At 36.1% G+C, this 26,308-nt stretch overlaps 1 protein-coding gene across 1 annotated transcript in view; it reads right to left on the bottom strand.

The window, feature by feature from the left end:
* Positions 1-655: 655 nt before the first annotated feature.
* Positions 656-26,308, bottom strand: part of GABRA2 (gamma-aminobutyric acid type A receptor subunit alpha2) — a 309,547-nt gene continuing 283,894 nt past the window's right edge. Inside the window, exons 9-10 of the mRNA XM_073608489.1 lie at positions 25,289-25,491; positions 656-22,117 (exon numbers count right to left, since the gene is read on the bottom strand). Coding sequence (XP_073464590.1) covers positions 21,824-22,117; positions 25,289-25,491 — 497 coding nt within the window. The 3' untranslated portion in view covers positions 656-21,823. The remainder of the gene's footprint in view (positions 22,118-25,288; positions 25,492-26,308) is intronic.

Raw genomic sequence — 26,308 nt, 5'->3', positions numbered from 1 at the left:
AGACCAGAAATAATTTCAGACTGTTTAACAGGTCAAAGTAAAATACAAGAAATTACATTTTACCTTTTAAAGAATTGCCAGTTACACTTCCCACTTGCTTCTGGCATTCTATGCAGTAACAAGAAATGCTTTCCCCCTCCAATTTACCTCTTGTTTGGCAGTTGTATTTAAAGTTCAGTAGAGATATGTTCTCCCTATTCATGCCCCATAGTCTGCTAAGGCTATTGTTATACCCCTTTAACAACAGGCCGGGCTGTAGAATAAATCTAAAGTCCCAACATTCTGGTCCTAATCAATCCAGATAGCTGCAGTAAAGGGAAGGGAGGGGGGCATGTACATGTTAGCGCACAGAGTTGCCAGAATGAAAAGGACGGGGGGGGGGTAATATACATCCTTACCCCCAAAATAGTGAACAGAAGTTTCTGGTCTAACAATACCAGTGGATCACACCCTTTCTTAGGTAGTGCAAAGCAGAAAAACAATATAGCTTGTAGGTTGTGCAGTGACTTTTTATGGTTAATCAAAAAAAAAAAACACACAAATTTAGATAGCAAAAACATAAATGTTATCAAAGTAATGTAAATTCAACCTTTGCAATTAAAAATACAGTGCAGTACCGTAAAAATGTTTTGCCTGTGTTTGTGACCATTTGGCATTATATATATATATATATATATATATATATATATATATATATATATATATATATATATATATAAACAGAGAACTGAGCAATGTGGTAGCAAGCTATATGTACTTGCCATTTAGTCTAATCCTAGAAATACTCAAAGAGCTAGAGGAAACTAAGCTTCAATTTTTTTTTAAATAAAAGGCATTACTTTATATTAATATTTGTACCACTGTCTACATATATATGTATTTGTCTATATCCATCTATCCTATGTAAATAGGTAGACAGGGACAACAAACCTAAAGATGGAATTTAGAAGATATAAGTAGGTGAAACTCACAATTTAATAGATGAGTGTTAGCTGTCTAAAATTTGGAAATTGAAGCACTCACTTTAATAGATTTACTTACTAGAGGAATACATTTTTCGCTTAGCTCAGTGAAACTTGAATCATCTATGTGCAAAAGAAATCCCTATTTTTATAAATTCCTATGCATTTAATTAGTGGTTTAAGCTGAATACATGTACCCTAAGTCAAATACTTTTAAATATTACTTCTTTGGTAAATGCAATAGGTCTAAATGACTGGAAAACATATGGCCTCCTATGTTTGTGGTTGATTTCTTATTTTTCATTGATAATGATAGCAATTATCTTAAAGAAGTTTCACAGTAGATAATAACATGTGTGATTAAGCCCATGAACAGAACAGTTTTACCCCACCAAAATGTTCTGGTTAGTGAACCCTTCCACAACAGTCTATAAGTGTACTAATTTGTTACAAAGCAAAATGCCTATTTCAGAAGTCTCTGATGGAAGCTGCAATTGACCCTCAGGATGCATTCTATTTCCAGAACAATGGTGTCACATGTAGAGAAGCTAATTTGAATAGAGCTTTACTGAACAGATCTTATATGTGCCTGTGAAACAGAGGATGGTTGTTTCCATCAGAGGCCTGTAAGAAGCATGCTTTGCGACAGGTTCCCTTACTGTGCAATCAAGTTATATTTATAGCATTGTAAGCATGCTTACATTGTTTCCAGATATATACACAAAGTGCATTCCACTGGGAAAACACCAAAAAAATGGCATAGTGGCTACAAGTGGTTTTGGTAACTATAAATGTGTATTAGTTGGGGAATTTTAATGTACAGTTGATAATTAAAAAGAGAGAAGGTTTCTGTGATTCCATTTAATTTAGGAATAGTGCAGTGTAACAACTACAGGTCAAGTCTCCTGCCCACCATATAAGTGGAAAATGTAAAAAGAAGAAAGGAGAAAAAAAATAGAAGAAATACAAACATAAAAGTAATTGACAACTAAGAAATTTTGAATATATCTGAGATAATACAAAAATTTACATGAGGTCAAAATGAATTCCAAAAAGCCAGCACAGTATGATGTTTTTCTATCATCCTATCATTCAAGAGTTTTTTTTTAATTCTAAAATGGCCACCGCATACATGTGCCACCTCCAGGTAAACAAAGCAGCACTTGAAAATAATAATAAGGCAGAAAATGCTTAAATTGGACCATAAGTTCCCATTCAAAAATACAGGTAAGTAGACTGAAGGGATGGACATATGAATCCATGCATTTACAAATTAATATGTGTTCCTAAAGATGATGAAAAAAGAGGACATTTGCCATTTAATAACTGTTATACCTCTGAAAAGGAGTTCAAGAGTAGTCTTTTCACAGGGATTATCTAGTGTCTTGATTCAAATGCTATTAAATGCACTACTGAATTCTACATTAGTACATTCCACTCTATGGGGTTAATATACTAAAGGCAAATAGGCTTTTGACGTTGCAAGGAAATTTTCACTTTGAAGGAGAATATTCCCTTAGCTTGGAGAAAACGGTGAAATGCTGTTGGCTTCTATTGTCCAATTATATGTCAACAAAATATACAATTTTTCTTTTTTTTACTTGCATGTGTTTGAGCATTCTTTGCAAAGTGACTTTTTAATGCATTTCCCAATCAGGAAAAAATTCCCTAGCAAAGTGAAAAGCCCAGGTGCCTTTAGTAAATAAACCCATATATATATATATATATATATATATATATATATATATATATATATATATATATATATATATATATATATATATATATATATATATATATATATATATATATATAAGCACCCTTTCATACTGGGGGCATCGGCGGTAAAGTGCTGCTATTTTTAGCCATGCTTTACTGTCGTTTTAGCTGCGCTTTTCGCCCGCTAGTGGGGCGCTTTTAACCCCGGCTAGTGGCTGAAAAAGGGTTAAATACACTGTATACACCGCTCCTAAAGCGCTTCAAAGATGCTGCTTGCAAGACTTTTTTTGACATCCTGCCAGCGCACAGCTCCAGTGTGAAAGCCCTTGGGCTTTCACATTGCAGTGACAGGAGAGGCGCTTTGCAGGTGCTATTTTTAGCGCTATAGTGTGAAAGGGGTCTTAAGGAAACCTATAAGCAGAAATAGTGCTTTTATATATTTATAAAATTCAAGGTCACATTTTAAAAACACATAATATCCTAAAAAATGGTGCAAGAAATAATGCACTTTTGAAATTGGATATGGTCATCATTTTGGGCATCATTACAAAAGGACATTTAAATTATAAATTCCCCAACACTATCAATAAATGTTTAAATCTTAGTTCACGGGGGGTTTATTTACTAAAGGCAAATCCACTTTGCACTTTGGAAGTGCAGTCGCTGTAGATCTGAGGAGGGCATGCAAGGAAAATAAAATACAGCATTTTTGCTTGTATATGATTGGATGATAAAATCAGCAGAGCTTTCCCTCATTTCAGATCTTCCCCTAAGATCTACAGCGACCGCACTTCCAAGTGCACTTGCAGTGCACTTGTAGTGCAAAGTGGATTTGCCTTTAGTAAATCAACCACAAGTGTCTTTATTTCTAATGCCTTTGTGTTGTTTCACATAAACCTTTTGTTATGTTTTCACAGTAAACATGATAACTTTGAGTACTCTATCTATGAACACATATGTATTATAATTTAACATATTCTTTAACATATCCAACTATTAAAAAAATCCTATTTTCACACAAAATAAAAACCTTTAGTCCTCCTATTTCTGTTTGCATAATAATGTTGATTTTGATAATACTATCAGTTTTAGGTACAGGTGTGTGCAACTGCAAAATTTAAAAATTCTTCAGCTGATCAACAGATATGACCAGTCATTATATTGGCTAAAATTTAAAACAATGTGCATATGCAAATAACACCTTCCCTCTATACTTCTTTATAATTTATTTTTATATTTATCCAAGAGAGCATTTTCTTAAAATTTACCTATTGGAACTAAGGGGGTTATTTACTAAAGGAAAATACACTTTGCACTACAAGTGCACTTGAAAAGTGCACTTGAAAGAGTAGTCGCTGTCGATCTGAGGAGGACATGCAAGAAAAATAAAAAACAGCATTTTAGGTTGCACATGATTGGATGATAAAATCAGCAGAGCTTCCCCTCATGTCAGATCTACCCCTCAGATTTACAGCAACTGCACTTCCAAGTGCACTTTCAAGTGCACTTGCAGTGCACTTTTAGTGCAAAGTGGAGTTGCCTTTCGTAAATAATCCCTATACATTCTAAGGTAAAAAAAATGGTCTTTGAAAGAAATTTTATTCAATGCAGGTTATTTTACAATATAGTTTATATAAAATGTAGAGTTTATAAAATGTGGATTTTAACTGATTCCTTATGTACTCTTCATTTTATAATTAGTAAAATGTTTGTAATATTTATATAGATATTGACTAGCAAAGAAATTGGTAACTACTGGTACCCAATAACCCGGAAATCTGGAATTTTTTCAGGGTATCCACTCTTATTTTCTTCTTTCTAACCACAAGTAAGCAAATTACAATTATGCTTTATTGGAGCCCATCTGATATGCACTGTCCAGTGGCTATGAATGTTGGTTAAACCTGGGATCCTCTGAGGGTTTGACTTTTTTTTGTATGGATTTCTTACTACGTATATACAAGTAAATGTGAGTCACATACTGTTTTAGTTTTATTAAAATATTATACAAAAATGTAAGCAAAGTTAGATTATCCTCAATGCCCACCTGCATATGAATCTATTTTTGCAAATGCAAGTGCCTAAACAGCAAATATACTGTTGTAAGATCTAAACTACTGTAACTCTACAATCATATTTTTAATAACATACATTTTTCTGACTTTCCCCTAAACATACTGCTTTAGTTAAAGTGGAATTCCTCCTTACACCTAAATAGTCTTAAAACTGTCCCTTCCCTCTTCCTAACATCTATGCTAGCTTCTTGCAGCAGCTGCTGCAATAGAGAGGAGACAGCGCTCTGACAATGACTAATAAAGCCTGGGGCAGTGACGTATGGTTGGATCATCGATTATCGGGGCTCTCTCTTCTCCCCCAAAGCTATGCTGGCTGACACAGAGGAGCCAGATGACATGACCAGATTGGAGCGACCTTAAAATAGGTAAGTATACACATCTTTCCTACGTTGTACACAGGTCAGTTAGTATAGGTGCCAGGAGATTGGAGGGGACTGTTTCAAGGCTATTTCGGTGTAAGCAGAAACTGTACTTTTAACTTTAGTTCATTTAAAAAAAAAAAAGTAATTTATGCAAAAAGCTAAACACATACATACATACATACATACATACATACATGGTACCTGCCAAAGGATTTGTCATTCTGTCATCCAGTCTGACGATTGACACAGATGTCCCTCAAAACAGTTGGTGATCTTACTATACTTCAGTTGGGCAATAAAAGTTGGCCACCTCTTCAATACCAGCCTGTGATTAAACAGGGAGGGGAAAGCAGCAGACTGATAAGGTTATCCCTCTTCTTTCTTTTAATGCCACCATGTTCTTGTTAGCACACATGCATGTGCTATTTGACACCTGTTTGGGTCCTAATGCTGCCTCTCCCTCTCTGGCTCAAAGTACTACTTTATAGGAAGCCGCAACTGAGTCAAATGTAGTTATATGCACTACCTGCATTTAATATATATGTATTGTTTCTTTTACTGAATACATACTTGCAATTTGTAGTTTATATATCTGCCTGGAGTTAACTTTGTAAAAAGATATCAGCACTGACTCACCAACATACTGCATCCCATAGGTGGCTAACACAAGATAAGACCGTTGAACTATAAAAGCATTCAGGTTTCAAAGATTTTCCTAAGATCTCTGTGAGTACTTCAAAAGCTGCTACATGCATTGTTTATATAGTATGTTAGAAGCACATAGTGAAAATTTCACTGTGTATCAGCAACCTTGAGAGTTAAGCTTCACAAAAAATCCAGCTAACTGGAAAACGAGTTTCAATTGTTATGACTCTTTGCTGATAAAGCAGAAATTACAATAAATTACCCTTTTTAATGCTTACACATAAAATGCACCATTTTAACCAATACCATACATCCTAATCCCAGCATTGGACTATTTTTTGCAAATTAAATGTTCTGGGTGGAAGTCCTATATTCATTTTTTAGATAACAATAGCTATTAAACACATTGTTTAAAAAGGATGTTAGTAGGGGATTATCTTTCTTCCACATAATCTGAGAATATTTTATGAACATAGAGCTCTGCCTACAGTTTCATTCCAGTTCTATAAATGCACAAAAAAACCTATTGGACAGTGTATACCAATCTTGTTTAGAGTTTTACTCCAGGTCTATTTTCTTGAATGTAGCTTCATAAATGAGATGACATGAATATCATATAACTAAGATACACACTACATGTAGGGAAACACAAATCATTATTTATAATCTCTACCTGCTGCTTCATAATATCCTTTTATGTGGCCAGTATTCAATGTACACTGTTGCAGAGCCTGATTACATGAGCGCTTGACTTTTATTGATTTTGTATATATCTGCAAGCTGCAGATTAATAATAAGGTTGCCTCACTGACTACAGTCCCACAATCCATATCCTGGGCTTATTCTCAAGCTTTTATGCATGAAATGGAGACTGCTTATCTCCAATGGGACTGTGTTATGTACAATATACAAAGGCAAGATCTATACAACAAGGGCAAACAACTCATAAATGCATAGTTATTAATCATACCTGTACTATCAATCATGAACTGCCATGCCTAGCATGTTTGACCTGTTTCTATTAGAAATATTAGTTTATACTACCCATCTATTTATGTACATATGTATATATCAGTTAGCAGCAGTTACTTGTACCAGATATTCTGCTCTGAAGAAAATGATTAGGTGCATTAATGTTTAGAATGATCATGAGATCCCCTTAAATACTGAATGTAAAGAATATACACTATTTTTGCTTTGCTGGAAACTGATATATATATATATATATATACAAATGCATTTGTTGAATGCTATTTCCACATGCAATTCATTATATAGTCCGCCCCCTGTGCTTCTGGGCCCCATGGCCTGTTATCCTTTGGTTACGCCCTTGCACTGCACATCAGCTAATAAATGTTTAGCTTTTGGAAAGAATCAGACCTTACTGGGAATGGGTAAATATCTTAAGCCTCGTACACATGATCGGATTTTCCAATGGAAATGTGATGACAGGCTGTCTTTACGCTCCATCAGACAACTGTTGTCTGATTTTCCATGGACAAATGTTGGATGGCAGGTATTAAAATTTTCTGCGGACAAATGTCTGTTGTCGGATTTTCCCAGCGTGTGTACACAAGTCCGTCGGACAAAAGTCCAAAGTACAAACACGCATGCTCGAAAGCAAGGACGAGCCAGAAGCGGTCCGTCTTGTAAACTAGCGCTCATAATGGAGAATTAACATTTGTGACGTGGCAAATTATGAAATCTCAAAATGCAGCACACATTCTCTTCTTCTTTAATGGGATAATAATAAAGCTGATTTGCTGGTAAAACTGATGGAGTTATTGCAAACAAATTTCCAAAGGCTTTTTTTTCTAGTGATATCAAGAATAATATTTTTATGTTTTTTTTTAATTTTTTTTGGACAAGTTACCACAACACCATTATCCCGTAGTTTTTAAGATCAAAGATACAACGATGTTGGTGTCCCTTGTCAATTTTACATTGTATTTTTTTAAATGTAACTGCCTACTCCCAAACTGTCATTTGAAGTAAAACACATAACTAAGTATTTTTCTCAACAATTTTTTTTTGTGCATTAAAAAAAGAAAACAAATAAAATTAGACATGCTATCTGCCAATAGAACGTAACCAAAAAGTGCATTCTATGCATCCAAAAATATAGAAAATATAACAAATCAAATCATTATTATTCAACCAAAAAATAATCATCTGGAGATAATTCCGAAAAACATCTGGATTATTATCCTGGAGCTCCCGCTGCAAAGGCATATGACATAATTGGTCATGATTTATAAAGCAACCAATTTTTGGTACAAGAACTCCTCCTGTTCCTGTACTTCGGTCAAAGCAATAACTCCAAGGCCAATAATAAATAACAGGTTATCTCCTCCGATTCTGTAACATGTCTGGTTGATGAACGGCCGTTCAGAAACTAACTGAAAAGCACTAAATGAAAAGCGTGAAATCCAGGCACATGCCTTTGGACAAAAGTCTGAGGTTTTTTCTGCAGAAAATCTGATCGTGTGTACAAGGCTTTATTATTAAAACTGTGCAGGCCTTACTTACGAAAGACTTAAATGTGCCACCATGTTTAACTTTTTTTTACTTCTTACAGAGGAAAAGAGGTCATCTGAAGCCTGACAGTTGCTGTCTCTGTCAAATGCTCTCGCTTATACACTGCACACTTATAGGCTAGGAAACAGTGTGTAAGTCCAGGCATTTGACCAGCAGTGACTTTACAATGTCAGGTGACCTCTGACTCTTGATTCAAGCTGTCAAACTTGTATTTAAGAAAAGTTAAAAATGGGGCACATGCAAAAATTTCATAATTAAGGCTTCACTGTTACAATTCACGGGACCTTGTCATTTAAATCCCCTCTCACATCCCTCAGTGGTAGTTACATACCTAAATACTTACAGACCCATTCAGGAGGTCTTCATTGGCCACATCTGGTCCTGCCCACATCTATCTCCTGCTGTGCATCCTCATGATTCGACCTATTTATTTCTGTGACTGGATGATTGAAGCTTCCATGAGTACAACTAGCATATGTATGAGTTGTGCAAGGACAGCAGGAGCTAAACATGGGCAGGCCTTATTTTATGCACAGTGAAGATTTCAGGATCTGGCTGAAGGTATGTATTTAGGCACATAGCAGGATGGAAAATTCAAAGGACACTTTACTAAAAGTGAAGTTGTCCTTTAAGACTGGATATTTATATTATTGTACCAGCCTGGTCCTGACATACTATTTTACAAACAAGAACAGGGCATTGGATTCAGATTCTCCAAGGGTCACTGAAATTGTCACTGGGCACACTGGCTCAAGTTTGGTAGTACTGCACAAGACATGGACCACCCTCAGGAAAAAAGGAAAGTACCCAGGGTTGAGAATCCACACACATGAAATCCAATGAGAGCACCAGACAAACATCCAAGAGTCCAGTAAAGCCTTTGGCATAACCTGCTCTCATGAAACTTTACAAGCATTAAATCCTAGTTTATTTGGCATCTGCTCAGCTGATTCCTTGCAAGCATGGTCAAAATTCTTAAGCCGTTAAAGAGGAATATGTTTGGCCCCCAAAACGCATTGATTCTATTGTGCTATGAATCAGTTTTATTATCCTTGAACTGTTGGATGCTTGTTTGATTCACTTTTATGTCCGACTCCATTCAATACCAATATTTTAGTCCTGGGTGAATACTAGCTAATCCGGTCACCAGCTGGCATCTGATTCATTATGGATGTCTGCTCCTCTTCTAGACCCTCCTAATGGAATCTTTTATTATTTATTAATACTGCATTATGTTGAATTCATTGGAGAGTGTAATGTCATAAGTTGGCTTTAAAATAGCTATGACAATTGGCTAGAAATTGGAATCCTGGTAGGAATTTCCAATACTGCAGTCTGTTGCCTTATGAGTTTATGTGAAATCTCCATTATTAGCTGTAAAATATTGTAATTATGAATTTATTTAATTTAGCTTGTATCTATGAAGGGCGTGCAACATAGCTGCATAGAAGTGTCTGTTAGACAGACAATTTGGTGCCTAAGCTTGTGTGTACAAACAATGGGACCCAAACCTCATTGTTCTACACATACTCACTTCAAAGGATCCCATGATTGAATATGCAATGAGGGGCGTGGCCAGACCGCCATCAATACTTATTTTTCCTGAAGGTCATGTACCTACAAGTTAAGTCTCCCACTCAACATGGTCAGCCAAAGATTTGCGTTAAAGGGGGCTGACTTATGCAAAGTATAGGGACTGGAGATGTAGCCAATCTTGAACTAGGAATAGGGAAGCCCACCAATCAGAGCCAAGCCATGCCAACCAATGAAGCATCAGCCTGTAATGATATACACAGACTAGATGGGAGGGAGACACACACTCTATGGCAGAGCAGTCACGTGACTAGAACCTCTATGGGAATGGTAAATATGGGAAATCTCCTTGTACTTGTATCTAAATATGTTGGTCTTAAGTCTTTTTGTCCTACTGTTTGTAGATGAATGTTTAATATGTTTATACTCTGTATTCCTTCATGTATTCCATGATTTTTACCCTTTCCCTGTACAAATAGATAGATTGTGTGTATTAGTCTAGGCCTACTTCACTATATACCAATACATTTTTGTTATTGTGTTAAATCTTTCACTCATGGTCAAAGAACTCTCATTTAACCCAGATATAAATGGGTAACATAATTGGCGACACATGAAGCTGAGGACCAGGGCTGAAAGTATTTGAATTTAATATAATACCGGGATTTGTGTAATGCAGATTTAGGTTATTAGGCTGGATTTTTTTTTGGAGTCAGTTTTTCCGGTAGTTTGGAGGTCACAGCAAGTTTATCTAGGGAAAAATATAGGTAAATGTTTTGTTTTTTTAGTGAGTATCAGAACAACTCTAAGGAGAGAGGATACACATATTGTTTTTTTTTAAATATCCCATAATTATAGTTGAAAAAGTACATTGGAAGTACCATTATAACCGGTCAATGTAGTGGGGAGGAAGTACTTAGCGGAAAAAATTTTGTTTTTACTTATTTGTTTCTTTTGTGCTTACCAAGCTTCATTGCTCTCACTAACCATTGTTTGAGTGTGCTGCGCGGTGAGTACATATGTGTTTTATTGGAAAGACACTGAAAGAGTGTGGTCTTGTTTTTTTGTTGAAAAGGTTCAACAGGTTTTTTGTTTTTTATTTAAATGGTGTTTCCACTAAAGGCATAGTATTTGAGTGTAGGACATTGAAACTGAGCTACAAGAGAGTTGTTTGCTTGTTTTTTTGCTGTGGGAATTTACAAGCAGTAATATTCTCATTGTTTTCTGTTAAAATACCAAACTGTGGAAGTCTGGTTATGAAGCTAATATCTGAGAACAATTAATTTTAGAGTGTAAAATAAGGTGCATTTGGCATACTATTTTATACCTTGAATTTTTTTTCTTTTTTGTTAGGAGAAATCCTACCAATAATTTGACAAGCTCAATTTGTCGTATAGTATTTTTTTTTGTATGTTTTTTTTTAAACTGAATTGGGTGTAACAGCTATTGGTGTAAACACGGCTGTGTTTACCTTTCTATTGTCTACATAGATGGTTACCCTATTGTTCCTTGTGTGCTTATCTCAGCACTATTGTTTGTGGTGTGTATAATGTACATACTGTATCTCCATCTCTATGTTTGGTTTCTTGGGTGTAGACTCTATTCTGTGAAGATACTAGTGTTATTTTAATGTTTGTGTTTCCACTCTTGTGCATTTTCTAAGTGGTAGACTACTGTGTCAGATTGTTGTATCGTCACTGAACTTGTACATCATGAATAAATTGATGGCCAGGATTGCTAAAGTTAAAAATAGCTCTGAGATAATAAGAGCAATGGAGGAACCTAAAAGCCCATGGCACCAGGCACAAGAGTATGTAAATATAAAGCTTACAAAGAAAAATACAGCAAACGCGAGGGCAGGACTGCACTAATTTTTGCGGATTGCTGGTTGGCTAACAATTACAGATAGTTATTGTTGCAAAATATATCTCTCAAGGAGGATCTAGAAATAGCCAAAAGTTATATCAGTACTCTCAGAGTTTCTATGACAAATTTGAATGGTAGCCACCAGCAACCAACAATAGACAACCAAAACAAGCAGGGAGAGGGTGATCAGCTGGCACGGGGGCTGAAGGAGGCAGAGAGTAAATGTAAACAATTGTCTGCATCTTCCAGCCCAGAGCAGCTTGTGCAATCTCCACATACCATAGATTGCAATGCAACCGGTTTGAGTATTTCTAGATGCAACAAAAAATGATCTCCATCTGGAGTATGTGCTAGTTTCAACAATTCATTGAAAGGTGGGAGCTCTTTTGAAAGTGCCCTATATCTCGTATGAAGACAGAAAAAGATGTTAATCAGGTTTTAGCCACTGAATATTCTCAGCCTAAAACCATACCAGTTGTTAAGAGACTCTTTAATACTTTACAAAGGATAAAGTGCTACACCTATTCAACTATTAAGGCCGAGAATGAGGCTTTACAGTATGAGATTAGGCAAATGAAACAGGAATGGGATGAGTTCGTGAAAGAGATCCATTTAAAAGAAACGTTATTGAATACTTGAATTGGAAAAATGGAGGGAATAACTTGTCCATCGGGAACCAAATCAGTACACTAAAACTGGGAATGAAATACACAATATAAGTTATGTTTTAGAGGTCTATGGCATTTTAGTCTCACTAGATCAAAGTGGGAATGTCATTGAGCATTTACCAATGTACACGTAAGAATTTTGTATTGTTTGCTTTAAATAGGTTAAAGAAAAAAAAGGGGGATAGAGTCATAACTTTTGTCTATAAGTTATCTCTTTTCAGGTTAAGTGAGTTCCTGAAAGTATATTTACATATAAAGCAGCTGTATGTAGATAGCTGTACATATGCATAAATACACACGCCTAACAAAAGGTAAAGTATAATATTCCATTGTTTTTTTTCTCTCTTTTGGCCAGAAATGCCTAGCAATTCATTTGCAATTACCAAAGGTCTCTCTATTCAGAATTTATGGGATTCAGTCTAAATGAATGTGTGTGTCTGAGTGATGTAATGGATGTGCATGAACTGTCTGTGTAAACAAAGATTTTTTTTAGGGGTGTGTACACACCATTGTTGGATGACCATCAATAAGAAATGTGATCACATTAACCTCTCATGCTTTTACTTTTGTTTCCATTTGTAATGAGCTCAGAACTGGTACCAGTTTACATTTATACCTTTTTTACAAGTTTAAGTTTATTCTTGAATAAATTAACCTGTGCACAGATATGAGATCTCGATCCCTATAACTCTGAGAAACTGTAGGGATTTTGTTTTGTTTGTTTTTTTATCCTTTCCCGGGGCTTGGAGGGAAGTTTCATTCAATCTGACACTGGGAAAGTAAATAATACATTATTTTGAAAAGTATGGCATCTTATGAGTCAGTATGTGTTGTGTTTTGTTTTTCCTTCCAAATTGACTCATGTCCTGTTAATATGAGTGAAGGTTTTATGTCTACATGTTGTCTTCTTAGACTTTAGGTACTTACAAACCCACCAAGTTTTCCTATAACTTTTTGTTTGTCAGAGTACGGATATGTGGGTGTGTCTGTGCATTTTTGACTGTACTTGCTGTTAATGGACTCATTATCTCTGCTGGAAGGTGGTTCCAAGCATCCACAACTAGTGTAGTCATTGAAAACCTCTCAGAGAGGTAGGGTGAGGTGTTATTAATGGTTTTTGAGTTTTGTATTTTAGGGTAAATACACAAACATGGACGGATAATCCAGAGCAGCCCCAGACTGGGCAAATTACTGTGAAACACAGAGGACCTTAAAGCATAGTTTTTATGTTTGTTTTAAGGAGAAGCCTTGAATGGAATTAATTGCAGTCAGGCCTAACTAAATTCTAAAATATATATTTTTATTGTGGTCTGTTTCATTAAACAGAGTTTCTGTCCTCTCTCGAATAAAACTTCTTGTGGCCTGCTTGACTTGCAAATTGTTCTTCACAGTGAGAATCAATTAATATGTTAATCACTACCGAGAGAGGGCGAGAGAGGGTGTTGCCTTTTGTATAGCTGCAATGTTTGAAGGCAGTTTCAATTGTTTTTTTGTTTAACAAAATACAGATTCAATGCTCTTTACAATTTAAAGAGAAAGGGGTATCACAAATCCCAGGTTGAGGCAGCATTAAATCTGTACCTTTTTTTTGTAAAGAAAAACATTATTTTTTAAATTTTTTTTTCTTTTAATGTTAACTCTTTTTCTTTTGTTCCGATATCATCTTTATTTTTTGGTGATTTTGAGTTTAGTTTCACTATGGTGAAATAAAAAAAAAGGGGGGAGTATGGGGAACATTTAATGGAGAACATTTAAAACAGTTAAAATCTTGATATAGAATATTAAATAGCATTTTGGGGATTTGGCCAAGTTCCAACAGTTCTGTTTCTTTTTTTGACATTGGATCATTGTTTTATATAAATTTATATCATTGTAGCTATTACCAACTATGACAATAGTAACAGTAACACCAGGGTTTAGCAATAGTCATGTGACTATTTTCTTTGTATATGTGACACACAATCCTCTCTACAGTCCTAATATGTGGTAGTCATCATATGCGATCATTGGTCTTTTTTTTTGTTGGTCAGTTTTCTTTTTTGTGCCATAACTAAGTTCAAAGAGGATTGCTTGAATATCATATAGATTTACTGGGACTTGTGAGGCTGATAGTGATTGGCAAATAGCAAGGAGTGTAGTACAATTGTACTTAAGAGTAATTTAGTTTGATTGTTCCTGAAGTGACAAGTAACTGGTGACATCACACTTATCCGTATTCTAAATTCAAGTTATTTTTGTCTGCTTAGTTGACGCTGCCTAATCTGCACTTAGACCTCTTAAAGTTATGACCTATATCGTAGCCTGCTAAAGGCAGGACTCGTACAGTAGCTACACACGGTAGCCAAGGACGGAGCTATATGCACAAAAGTTTGACACCAGCCAAGGTTAGCCCATCAGGGTTGGTATAACTGAACACAGTTTCAGTAAAAGAAGTTAGAGGTGAGTTGCAATGGCAACATGATCCCCTTGGACACTTGAAGGGTCATATACGCACACAGTGGTATTCAGCAGAAGGTGGGGCAGAGTTACTTGCAGGCATATGACAATGGAGGAAGAAATATGGGGGATAGAAATCAGACAACCTGGCTGAAGGGCGTAACCATTCAAATTGTTAAACGTGTCAAACGGAAAGGGTCTCATTATTATGTCGCAGTATATCTATAACGATTCTAATCAAAGGTCCTTAATACTCAGAATAACAAGATGAGCATTTATTTGAATGCATATGTCTTAAAAGTATTCGTGTTTTTCTTTCTCTACCTTTGTCCACATTAAGATAAGTATAATCTCAGAAAGCCAGGAAAGCTGGTCCAAAGGCCATTACTGAATGTTGTTTCCAATTAGAATCACCATGGAAAGCTGTCCCAGAAGCAAGTGCAACATGACCAGACTGGCATTATGGACTTTCATACTATTATTATTGGACTGTTGAGAACAAGGATCCTCATGTTTTTTTTACTTCTTGTTTTTTTTTGGTGTTTTGTCTCTTATGATTTTTATTATGGACTTATTACATTCAGAACAAGTGATTACTACCGATACTACCGATACTGGGATCCAGAAATGTAGACTGTAGAGATGGAGAGTTTAAAAATTTTTTCTCAAAATTTTTTTTTTTATTTCGGAAGGCAAAGCCAAAAGTTCCAAATAGTGATTACACATAAACCATTATTTTAGGTTTGGCCGAGTCTCATATTCTCAAATGGCCACAAGGGGCCATCTGTTGCCTTATGAGTTTATGTAAAATCTCCATTAATAGCTGTAAAATATTGTAATTATTAATATATTTCATTTAGCTTGTATCTATGGAGGGCGTGCAACATAGCTGCACAGAAGTGTCTGTTAGACAGACAATTCAGTGCCTAAGCTTGTGTATACAAACAATGGGACCCAAACTATTGTTCTACACATACTCACTTCAAAGGATCCCATGTTTGAATATGCAATGAGGGGCTGTGGCCAGACTGCCATCAATACTTAACTTTCCTGAAGGTCGTGTACCTACAAGTTAAGTCTCCCACTCAAAATAGCTGGTGCCAAAGATTTGCATTAAAGGAGGCTGACTTATGCAAAGTATAGGGATTGGAGATGTAGCCAAACCTGAACCAGGAATAGGGAAGCCCACCAATCAGAGCCATGCCAACCAATGAGGCATCAGCCTGTAATGATATACAGACTAGATGGGAGGGAAACACATACTTTATGGCAGAGCAGTCACATGAATGGAACCTCTATGGAAATGGTAAATATGGGAAATCTCCCTTGTACTTGTATCTAAATACTGTATGTTGGTCTTAAAGGGGTTGTAAACCTTCATGTTTTTTCACCTTCATCCTATGCATTAAGGTGAAAAAACACCTGGCAGTGACCGGCCCCCCAGTCCCCCCATTCTACTTACCTGAGCCCTGGAACTTGACCCGCCGGGGATGCGCTGTCTCTCTGCCCAGGGTTCTTGGCTCTTAAGTGGATAGATTGATAGCAGTGCAGCCATTGGCTCCCGCTGCTGTCAATCAAATCCAATGACACAGGCACCGGGGTGCGGGGCCGAGTCATACATTCGCATGAATGCTGGACTCGGGAGGACGTCCGCAAGGTTATCTGATGCGGGGAGGAGCCGCGAGAGCCACCGGGGAACCCCAGAAGAGTAGGTTCGGGAGGCCACTCTGTGCAAAACAAGCTGCACGGTGGAGGTAAGTATGATATGTTTGTTATTTTAAAAAAAATAACCCTTACAATCACTTTTAGTCTTTTATGTCCTACTGTTTGTAGATTAATGTTTTAAGAAATATACTCTGTATTCCTTCATGTAATCCATGATTTTTACCCTTTCCCTGTACAAATAGATAGATTATGTGTAAAAGTCAAGGCCTACTTTACTATATACCAATACATTTTTGTTATTGTGTTAAAGCTTTCACTCATGGTCCAAAAATTCTCATTTAACCCAGATCATATCTAAAAGATGTTAAATCTCAAATATAGTAGACAGGTAACAAGTCCCTAAAGTTTCTATTAACTCGGTGCATGATTTAGTTTGCTAGCAACCACACAAAACTGAAACATCAGTTTTGGACAGAGATAGCCTTGAATGTCCCTTTGCTGTTACCTAAATTATGATAATAGCATTCAAACACAACCCAATATTTCTAAGCATCTGACTAAATTAACCAATCTCTTGCTCACTCAATGATCCATAAAAGTAGTGATGATCTCATGCATGTGTAGTATGTGTGTATTGGGAGAGTCAGCAGAAAGACTAAGGAGGGTCAAAGCAGTGTGTGGCTCCAGCAAGCACTTGACATCTCTTATTTCTTAGTGAGAGATCTTACCAGTACAGCTAGTCTTAGAATCATTATGGGGGGGTAGGGTGTACGCATATTGATTCTGATAGAGGAGTGCTGTCATATATTGATTCTGGGTTTCACTTTACCTGAAAGACATTTAATGTAGTAGTTACAAAGGCAGGACTTCTCTTAAAACCTTTACCTATAAGCTTCTTCATATAATCAATAGCAGAGAATGCATTAATTGACAATTATTTTACCAACAAAATGTAAGTAAAGTTCTATTTTTAAATTGTCCAGGAACATCTGTAATAGGGAGTCATAACAATGAATGCAGCTTACCCATAAAAAAAAAAAACAATCAGGACCACTTTAAAAGACATATATGTACATTTATATTTAGTGAAAAAATTGTGTTTTTTGTCAGGAAAAAGAAAATTTGCTGTTCGGCTCAGCATTTTCTTCAGTAAATTTAATTCACAAGCTATTGTCCCTTCCCTTCCGCAAAATGGGGGCAAAAAAACCCAAACATTAATACAGCACATATGTGCTCTTTTTTCACAGATAACTATAAACTGCACACCTATACTACAAACAGAATGTACTTAAGTTACATTATGCTTTTATTTATGAGGTCATATTGGGAAAAACGTCTACTGTACTTACCTTGTACTAACTCTCATGGAAGTGTTAGCAGTTTTCTACATAGGAGAATTACTGACTCTCATGCAAGCTAGTGAAAGTTTGTGACATAGGCAGACATCCTAATGTTCAGAATTTTTCCCAAAGATATGTAAACTATAGCTGCATTTTTTCAGAAGTAGAGTTTATAAAAGTAAAGTTTTTACTGACCTGTTATAATGTTTTAATTTCAAGGATTGATGATAAATCTGATTTATTTAGAAAACCCTTTAAATATAACATAAAAATATCCATTGTAGCTAAAAACACTGGGGAAACTAACTTGAGCAACTGTACTGATTAGAAAATTTAATTCAAAGTCTCTGACTTACATTAAAAAATGTTGGGCTACTAATACTGGTATTGCAAACAGCCCTTTACTGATACCAGGTCAAATCAGATAAACATTTGATATCATATTTACAGACACTGTTTTTTTTTTATATACAGGTACATTTTTACATATATTTATATTACTATTAAGGATGCTACAGTATAGCGTATATGTTTTAAATGTTTAGATTCTGCAAACACCATTATTTTAATCGTAAGTGTGAGAGAGACAAGTACCAAACAGTAACAATCATTTAATAAACCCACACTTGTACAACCATTTAAAATAACCAACCAAAAATGTAATATAGTTTTCTCCCTTATACAGTAGTTGGCTAATGCAATGTGATGTATATGTCTTCATCTTTATTATTGCTCGCCAGTATAGGCAATGTCAGACAGGCACTTTCTGCACAGCTCTTGACAATTACAGCACAGCACTGATGAACATTTAAAGTAAGCTCCATGGTTATGAAGGATCACACAAATGCATGCTTTTACATTCTTTATGAAAGGGCTTATTGTAAAAATGTGTAGTACAGCATCTGTCAGTGCTAAATGCTGCATGTATTTTTTTTTAGCTAGTATCTGCCAATATACCTTTTTCACAGTGCAGAGGACGATTACAAGATAGCAAATGCAATTACCCTTGTTACAATGTAACTGCTGTTTTATAAATTAGGTCGAAGGCCATGCTGAAAGTGCTCATCTAATATAGCCCAGTATGTGTATATTATATTGCACACACCTCAATGGAAGATCCAGATTCAACATAGGTGTTTTTTTTTTCATTTAAGCATATGAAAATATATATTTATTTATTTAATATGGATAAAGTGCTCAACTTCACCACATGTCCCTTTTTTGCCTAAAAGCATGATTAATAATAATAATAATAATAATAATAATAATAATAATATAAATAAACATGTGATGAAATATGGGTTTTCTATGGTATGCAGCGTTTAGGGATGCATTTGTGGAAACAATACATAGCCTGAGACTTACAGTAACAAGTAAAACCTGGGTGCAAGGTATGCATTCATTTCTAGTAACATGCTGTAGTACAGCTAAGTCATACTTGTTCTCAATTTCATATGCGAAAAAAAAAATTCTCTTTCACATGCAGTTACCAAACTTTCTGATCCCAACTGTCAAAATGTTTAAAAACCTATTGGCATCACATAAAGATGTCAACCATGGTAACAGTAAGTGGATAGCTGGTATTGTATGCTAAGGAAAAGTACAACATAACAATTTTAGGATGTGGCATGTTCCTCTCTGTCTGCAATGGACAAGTACAGAAAGTACCAAGAGGTAAGACCAGTTCCAAACTTCTAAAATATGGATGCTGGTTGTAGCAATGGCTCTTGAGATATATCCATTCTTGGTAAACAGTTATATGTTGGCATTCAAGGCCAGTAAATTGCATTAGTCAAACTTTCCTGCCACAGGCTACACAGAGTATGTAAACTGCTTTATGAATGTTTGGTTTAGCATAGGTGAAAATATGAAGAGTGGTGAAAATCAAGACACTCTACAAGATCTGTTATGAACTCATAAATAAAAGATTTTAAAGTGGATAGAAAGAGAGAAGAGTGTAGGTTTTTGTAATGCACAATACAAAGATATTATCAATAGGAAGTACCTATTTGAAAATACTGATTTGTACATTTATATTACATGGATATTTCTTCTGTAATATGAACTGTGATTATGTTCATCCACTTTAACACTCATCCAGTGGTCCTTGAGTGATGTATTATTTTCTTTCTGCCATTAAAATTAATTTGTGACCTTCCCAATTATGTTGTCATGCAATAAGCACTTTAAAGAAGATTAAAGCAAATAAAATAAACAGCAACTAATAGCATATGAGCAATAGCATATGTTTACATTGTATAATCTTATTTCTTTTTTACAACTTTATACAACCTTCCCAGTCTCATATACTAAATCTGCTAACTAAAATACAGTAAAAAAAATATGTAAAGTACACTGGACATTCACAATGATTTTACTTAAAATTAAAAAGTAATAAAAGATCAAGTGCAATAATATGCTACCCAATGTGGCATTTTCATAATTACATTTGTAGGGTGGTTATTCCCTGTAAACTCTGTCATAACAGTAAACAGTAGTAACTATTTATTGATAATAAAAACAGTGTTGAAGATGAGAACAGGAGTTAGAAGCTACAGGAACTGTACTGTGACTTTGAGGAACATGCTGTTTAACTACTGGACATCCTTCTGTACTAATACTAGACACATGTAAACATACAATTCAAAATAATGAAATTCTCTCGGTTCACTACCGCATCATCAACTTATGAGTAAGAAAAAAAATGAAGAGCAGACTCAAACAAAGCTTGAGGACTTTTGTCAGTCTCAACATGCACCTGGGCTGCATGAGTTAGGGCCGGTGTCAAGGGGCTACTGTTCATGTCAAAACTACTTCTCTCCCCATACAAGTGAATGTAAAAGTCAATGCAACCTTAAGCAAATTTATGCAGCTTAGAAAGTCAAATGCAGGTCAGAAGGTGGTTAACTGCAAGTCAAATGCACCTGTCAATAAACTCTGAATGACCTCAGAAGTGTCTCAAACTAATTTCAAATGCAAACAGAATGCATCTGAATGCAAGCTGCATTTGCCCGTCGACACAAGCCCTTACAGAATGTGACAAGCACAAGGAATATTTAGCCCTATGATAAGAAGCATGACCCCACACTCTGATATTTCCAGTAGGGTACCTACCCCATCAGTTATCACTATGACTGTGAAGCTATCAGCTCACAAAGACAACATGCATTTTCAGGGCAAGTCTACAAATGGTTTAACTCTGGGCAACTCTTTCAGCTAACTTTTGTATAAAAAACATATTAAAATAAATCTAAAAGCATTATACACATTGCAATGCTGTGATATAATGACCACATACATTAACACTGCTGTAAAATACTGGCTATTAATATTTGTTTCAAATATCTGGAAAAAAAACAAAACAATTGGGCTACAAAACGTCAGAGAATGAGTTTGAGTTATATTGAAAAGTTCTGCAGAAAAAAAAATATTGAAATGTAACTATACTTGACACATACATTTCCCTGATTCTCATATACTTTCACCATTCAGTGTTTGAAAAATAAAGCTGGTTTTACTAGAATCACTGAACAAAACAAAGATTAAACTTCTATAGTTCTGTAACTGAAACAGAATCCACTGAATTTATTTTTGGGTCTCCATGATGTTAATGGTATACTTACGAAATTAGAAAGAATTTGTAGTACACAGGCATGTTGCAACATCATATAAAAAAATAACGTTCCAATTAACAAAACAGGGTCCCTCCCCCCCACAAAATAAAAACAAAAACATAAAATAGGAAATGTGTTCTCTAGTAACAGGTAGCCATTTTTCATCAGCTGCTGTCGTACCTTAATACAAAGTGTAAATACTTTGTGGTCAAGAGGAAACTTGTAAAAGCCATGACTGCTACAGTGTCTATTCAAAAGCTCATTCTATTTAACAGAGTCCCCTCTCCTTAGACAAGAGGTGATTACTGTACATGTCAATTCACAAGTTATTAGTCATACATACTAGAACAATCTGAGTCTGAAAATGACAGAACATCATTTGGAATATAAAGCATCTAGTCTATTTCGATAGGACAAGCCCTTCAATAGCAAGTTCCCTATTTAGATAGGTAGCCCAGTATACCAAGTTAAATGTACCAAATAAAAGTGGAAAGACTATTCTAGACATTCTGTCGATTTTACTAACACTGTTGAATGTTTTCTTTGCCTCTTGAGGTTTTGCCTTGTTGGCATCTGCTGTGGCACTTTTTGATATTGTTGGGAGAGCGGAATCTTTAGTGATGTTAGGAGCGTAGTTTGCTACAGCAACTGCATATGCATTGTTTTTCTTAATGACAGATGCTTTCTCTTTTTTCTGAAAAAAAAAAAAGATGAAAATGTATTAAAAAAAACTGTGTTTTGTGTCAATATTCAAAATAGAAATATGTTTGGCTACTATACAAAACAGTGTATTAAATTTCTATAGTGTTGACTGAATGTTAAGCACATACTTAATACAGTCATTGACCACATGCAAATAAGGCTACAGGGCAAGGAAAAAAATGAAATAATGTGTTTGCGGTTAACCTACACTTCTTACTATTCTTAAAACAACTCTGACACTAACCTGAAGTTTAAAATAATGTTCCCTGTAAAAATGAATGTAAATTCTTACCTCTCCTGCTGCCTGCATTGCAGCACTCATTGGTTCCTCCTGCAGAGGCATGTGAAAGGAGCCAGCGAGTGCTGTTAGGAACATTCCCGGAAGTGTTAGACAAATTGTAGGAGAGGATTCCTCTTCAACAGAGCAGTGCTGTGGTTCAGGCTGTAGGAGAGGTTAGTATTTCCATTCTTTATTTTAAAAGGGGTTGTTTTATTTTAATTTTAAGATTGGAGAACAGGTAACTTTAGGCACAGTGTCATAGTAACTGAACAACCTTAATTATTTACAACTTTTAATGTAAATCTTATAAAATAAAACTTACCTTATGATGTAATTCAGGACAAACAAGAACAAGCATCTGCTACTGATGTTGTACTTGACTAACTTGTTAAATAAAAAGGGAATTTTACCACATTGCCCGCATAGTGGCAGATTAAATCTTAAAGGTCTAACGGTCTCTTCACGATAAGTGTAATGAAATATGAGCTGTAGGATGAATAACAAGGTCTTGAGACTGAATGTGACCACTCTGCAACACTGATACACTGAGAGATTTTACCATAATATAGGCTGAAATTCCTGCTCTAGATTGATACTGTTTAATAGTTATGTACCAAGGAAAACAGGGAACGGTATGCATTTGTACATGATAAATAATACTTTATTGTTGTACTGCGGCAACATGGCTCGGCTGCGTGAATCGCCGTTATGTTACGTCAGTAACATAAACGGCCACTAGGGGGAGCTTGATGCGAGTGCCTGGAGGTCTCGATCACTGCCGGGCTCCCACGATCGCTCGGGGCACACGGAGAACTGGGAGCTGTGTGTATAAACACACAGTTTCCGGTTCTCTGAGGAGTAAACTGACAGATCGTCTGTTCATCCAGAGTATGAACAGTGATCTGTTTGTTTCCCTGCACAGTTCCATCCCCCCTTCAGTTAGAACACATACTAGGACACACATTAACCCCTTCACTGCCCCCTAGTTTTAACCTCTTCACTGCCAGTGACATTTTTACAGTAATCAATGCAATTTTAATCGCACTGATCGCTGTATTAATGCCAATGGTCCCAAAAATGTGTCAAAATTGTCCGACGTGTCCGCCACAATGTCGCAGTCATGATAAAAATCGCTGATCACCGTCATTACTAGTAAAAAAAAATATATATTAATAAAAATGCCATAAAACTATCACCTATTTTGTAGACGCTATAACTTTTGCGCAAACCAATCAATATATGCTTATTGCGATTTTTGTTACCAAAAATATGTAGAAGAATACATATCGGCTTAAACTGAGGAAAAAAATGTTTTTTTATATATTTTTTGGGGATATTTATTATAGCAAAAAGTTAAAAATAATGCAGTTTTTTCAAAATTGTCGCTCTTTTTTTGTTTATAGCACAAAAAATAAAAACTGCAGAGGTGATCAAATACCACCAAAAGAAAGCTCTATTTGTGGGAAAAAAGGGCGTCAATTCTGTTTGGGAGCCACGTCACACGACCGCGCAATTGTCAGTTAAAGCGACGCAGTGCCAAATCGCTAAAAGTCGTCTGGTCTTTGGCCAGCCAAATGGTCCGGGGCTTAAACGGTTAATAAAAAAGAAAACACACACATACACTTGGAAATACAAACTAAGTGCTGCACAAAAGCTGCCTTCAGCCTGTCACGTTTCCTAGAGTTCATGATGTTGCCATGCTTGCTAAGGTTGTCAGTGGTCCCACCTATCAGTTGGAAATGTCCAAAAGCACAGCTAAATCATATACAGACTCCTGTTCTGGATAAGAGTGGCATCTTCATGTAAACATTTATGCATCATGGTGTAAGATTTGAACAATTAGGCCTTGTTAATTTTTACGCATAATCAGATCTTAAAGCATTAGTGCTCAACAGGTGGCCAGAGTGCCACTTGTGGCCCGTAGAGCCCTCTGATGTGGCCCGCAACCTCCTGCTCTGGGATGGCAGGTTGGCAAGCCCAGATTGCAGACATTTAAAAAAGCACTATTAGGCTGCTTTCACACTGATCCGCAGGTGAAGCGCAGTACACCCGTGGCTTTCTTGAGGGTTAGCTGCACTGAGCCATAGACTTCTATCCTATCCTGTGGGTTTGGTGCACTTTCTGAAAGCACACAAAAAACTCCTGAATGCAGGAGCTTTGGTGCGCTTACAGAAAATGCAACACACCTGCAAGATATAATAGAAGTCTATGGCTCAGTGCAGCTAACTAGCAGGAAAGCCGCAGGTGCACTGTGCTGCACCCACAGTGCGAGTAAACAACAGCGCATCAGTGTGAAAGAAGCCCTGGACCCCTTTCACACGATCAGTCTGATGGGGTCCGCCTGCCCATTTTCTTTTTTGTGACTGTGATTAAAAAGTGATTAAACATCCAACGGGGATTGGTCCCATGGAAAATGGTGATCCTGATTGTTGTTTAAAATCTTCATTATGTTGTTCAAAATAAAAAAAACCCCTAAAATTCTGAACCATTTCATTTCACTGTGGCTTGAGACTGGTTACCAAATCACTTAGGTGACCCTCACTCTTCAAAAGGTTAAGCACCCCTGTCTGTAGTGTATCTACAGCGAAAACTTCTTTTTAACATTTTTTTTTTTTTTTACTGTCTGCTGTTTGTTGGAAAGATTGCCTTTTACCACCAGTCCTGGGGACACAACAGCAAGGAGTGAGTGGGAATCATTCCAAAATGAAGGGCTATCCCCATTAGGACATATGTAAAACAATCTAGAGGGGTTGTATGCTTTATGAGCAACATCATATTTTACATTCACATTTTAGCAGGATGATCTGCCATTTTATATAGTACCACTGATAGGTATTTACATTTTTAAATTTCTGTACTGGAAATATAAGCTTCAGTTCTTACCTTGTCATTAACCACACTTTTTCCATCCCACGCCCATCCTCTTTTAGTGAAATAGTTAACAGTGGCAAACTCTATCAAAGCGGAAAAGACAAATGCATAGCAGACAGCAATGAACCAATCCATAGCTGTAGCATAAGCAACTTTTGGCAGGGAGTTTCTTGCGCTGATGCTAAGAGTTGTCATAGTAAGCACAGTGGTAACGCCTAGGTAAAATAAATAAATAAATACAATGTTAGGGTTGTAATTTAGGTTTTTAAAATTGTATAACATCAAGATTCAATGGTTATCCATAACAGGAAAAAATATATTTAGAACACCTTCAAAAACCAAAATCACTTGCATTGGTTATTATATCTTGAGGGACGAAGTGAAACTTCCCTGTCCTAAAACTAGTATGTGTTTAATTTTTGTATGTGAATCAATCGCAGAGGAAGACTGCTACAACAGGAGGCCTCTCAATCAGGCAGGTATCAAGATAACATGATGCCCATAAAGCTAAATCATATACATGTTTCTCTTCTATACAGTAACCTGAACTTCCTTGCTCAACAAAAGCTCTAGAAACACTAACAAAATTCCTCCAAAGAATATTGAACTTTTCCATTTGGCTAAAAGGATGGTTCAAGTGTAACTGGGATCCCTCTCTGGACAACTTCTGTAGGTGGCTTGTTGGAGAGACTGTCTCCCTACTGAAATAACCACAACATAAAAGAATGCACATAATGCAGAACAGGCTAATGATTCTCTGTGGAATGTGGAGAAGGTCATAATAGAGCTTTACTTGCCATCATTTTCTAACAAAAAAATAAAATAGGAATATGAAGATTCCTCATTGAACTGATTATCCCAGAGTGATCTCAACATCAAAGTTAAAGAGTAGGGTAATGCATCATTTTTGTATGATCTTTCTGTCTGTCAGTATTGTAGACTCTTCTGGGACCCTACACAAAGGGAGAAGCAAATGGAAGGGCTTGATAAATACTTGTTTCAGACGCTGAACTATGTATACAGTAGTGTATC

The sequence above is a fragment of the Aquarana catesbeiana genome, linkage group LG01, assembly GCF_042186555.1.
Source record: "Aquarana catesbeiana isolate 2022-GZ linkage group LG01, ASM4218655v1, whole genome shotgun sequence".
NCBI classification, from domain to species: Eukaryota; Metazoa; Chordata; class Amphibia; order Anura; family Ranidae; genus Aquarana; species Aquarana catesbeiana.
Note: the sequence above shows the minus strand (reverse complement) of the source record. Positions and strands in the feature narration are given on the sequence as shown.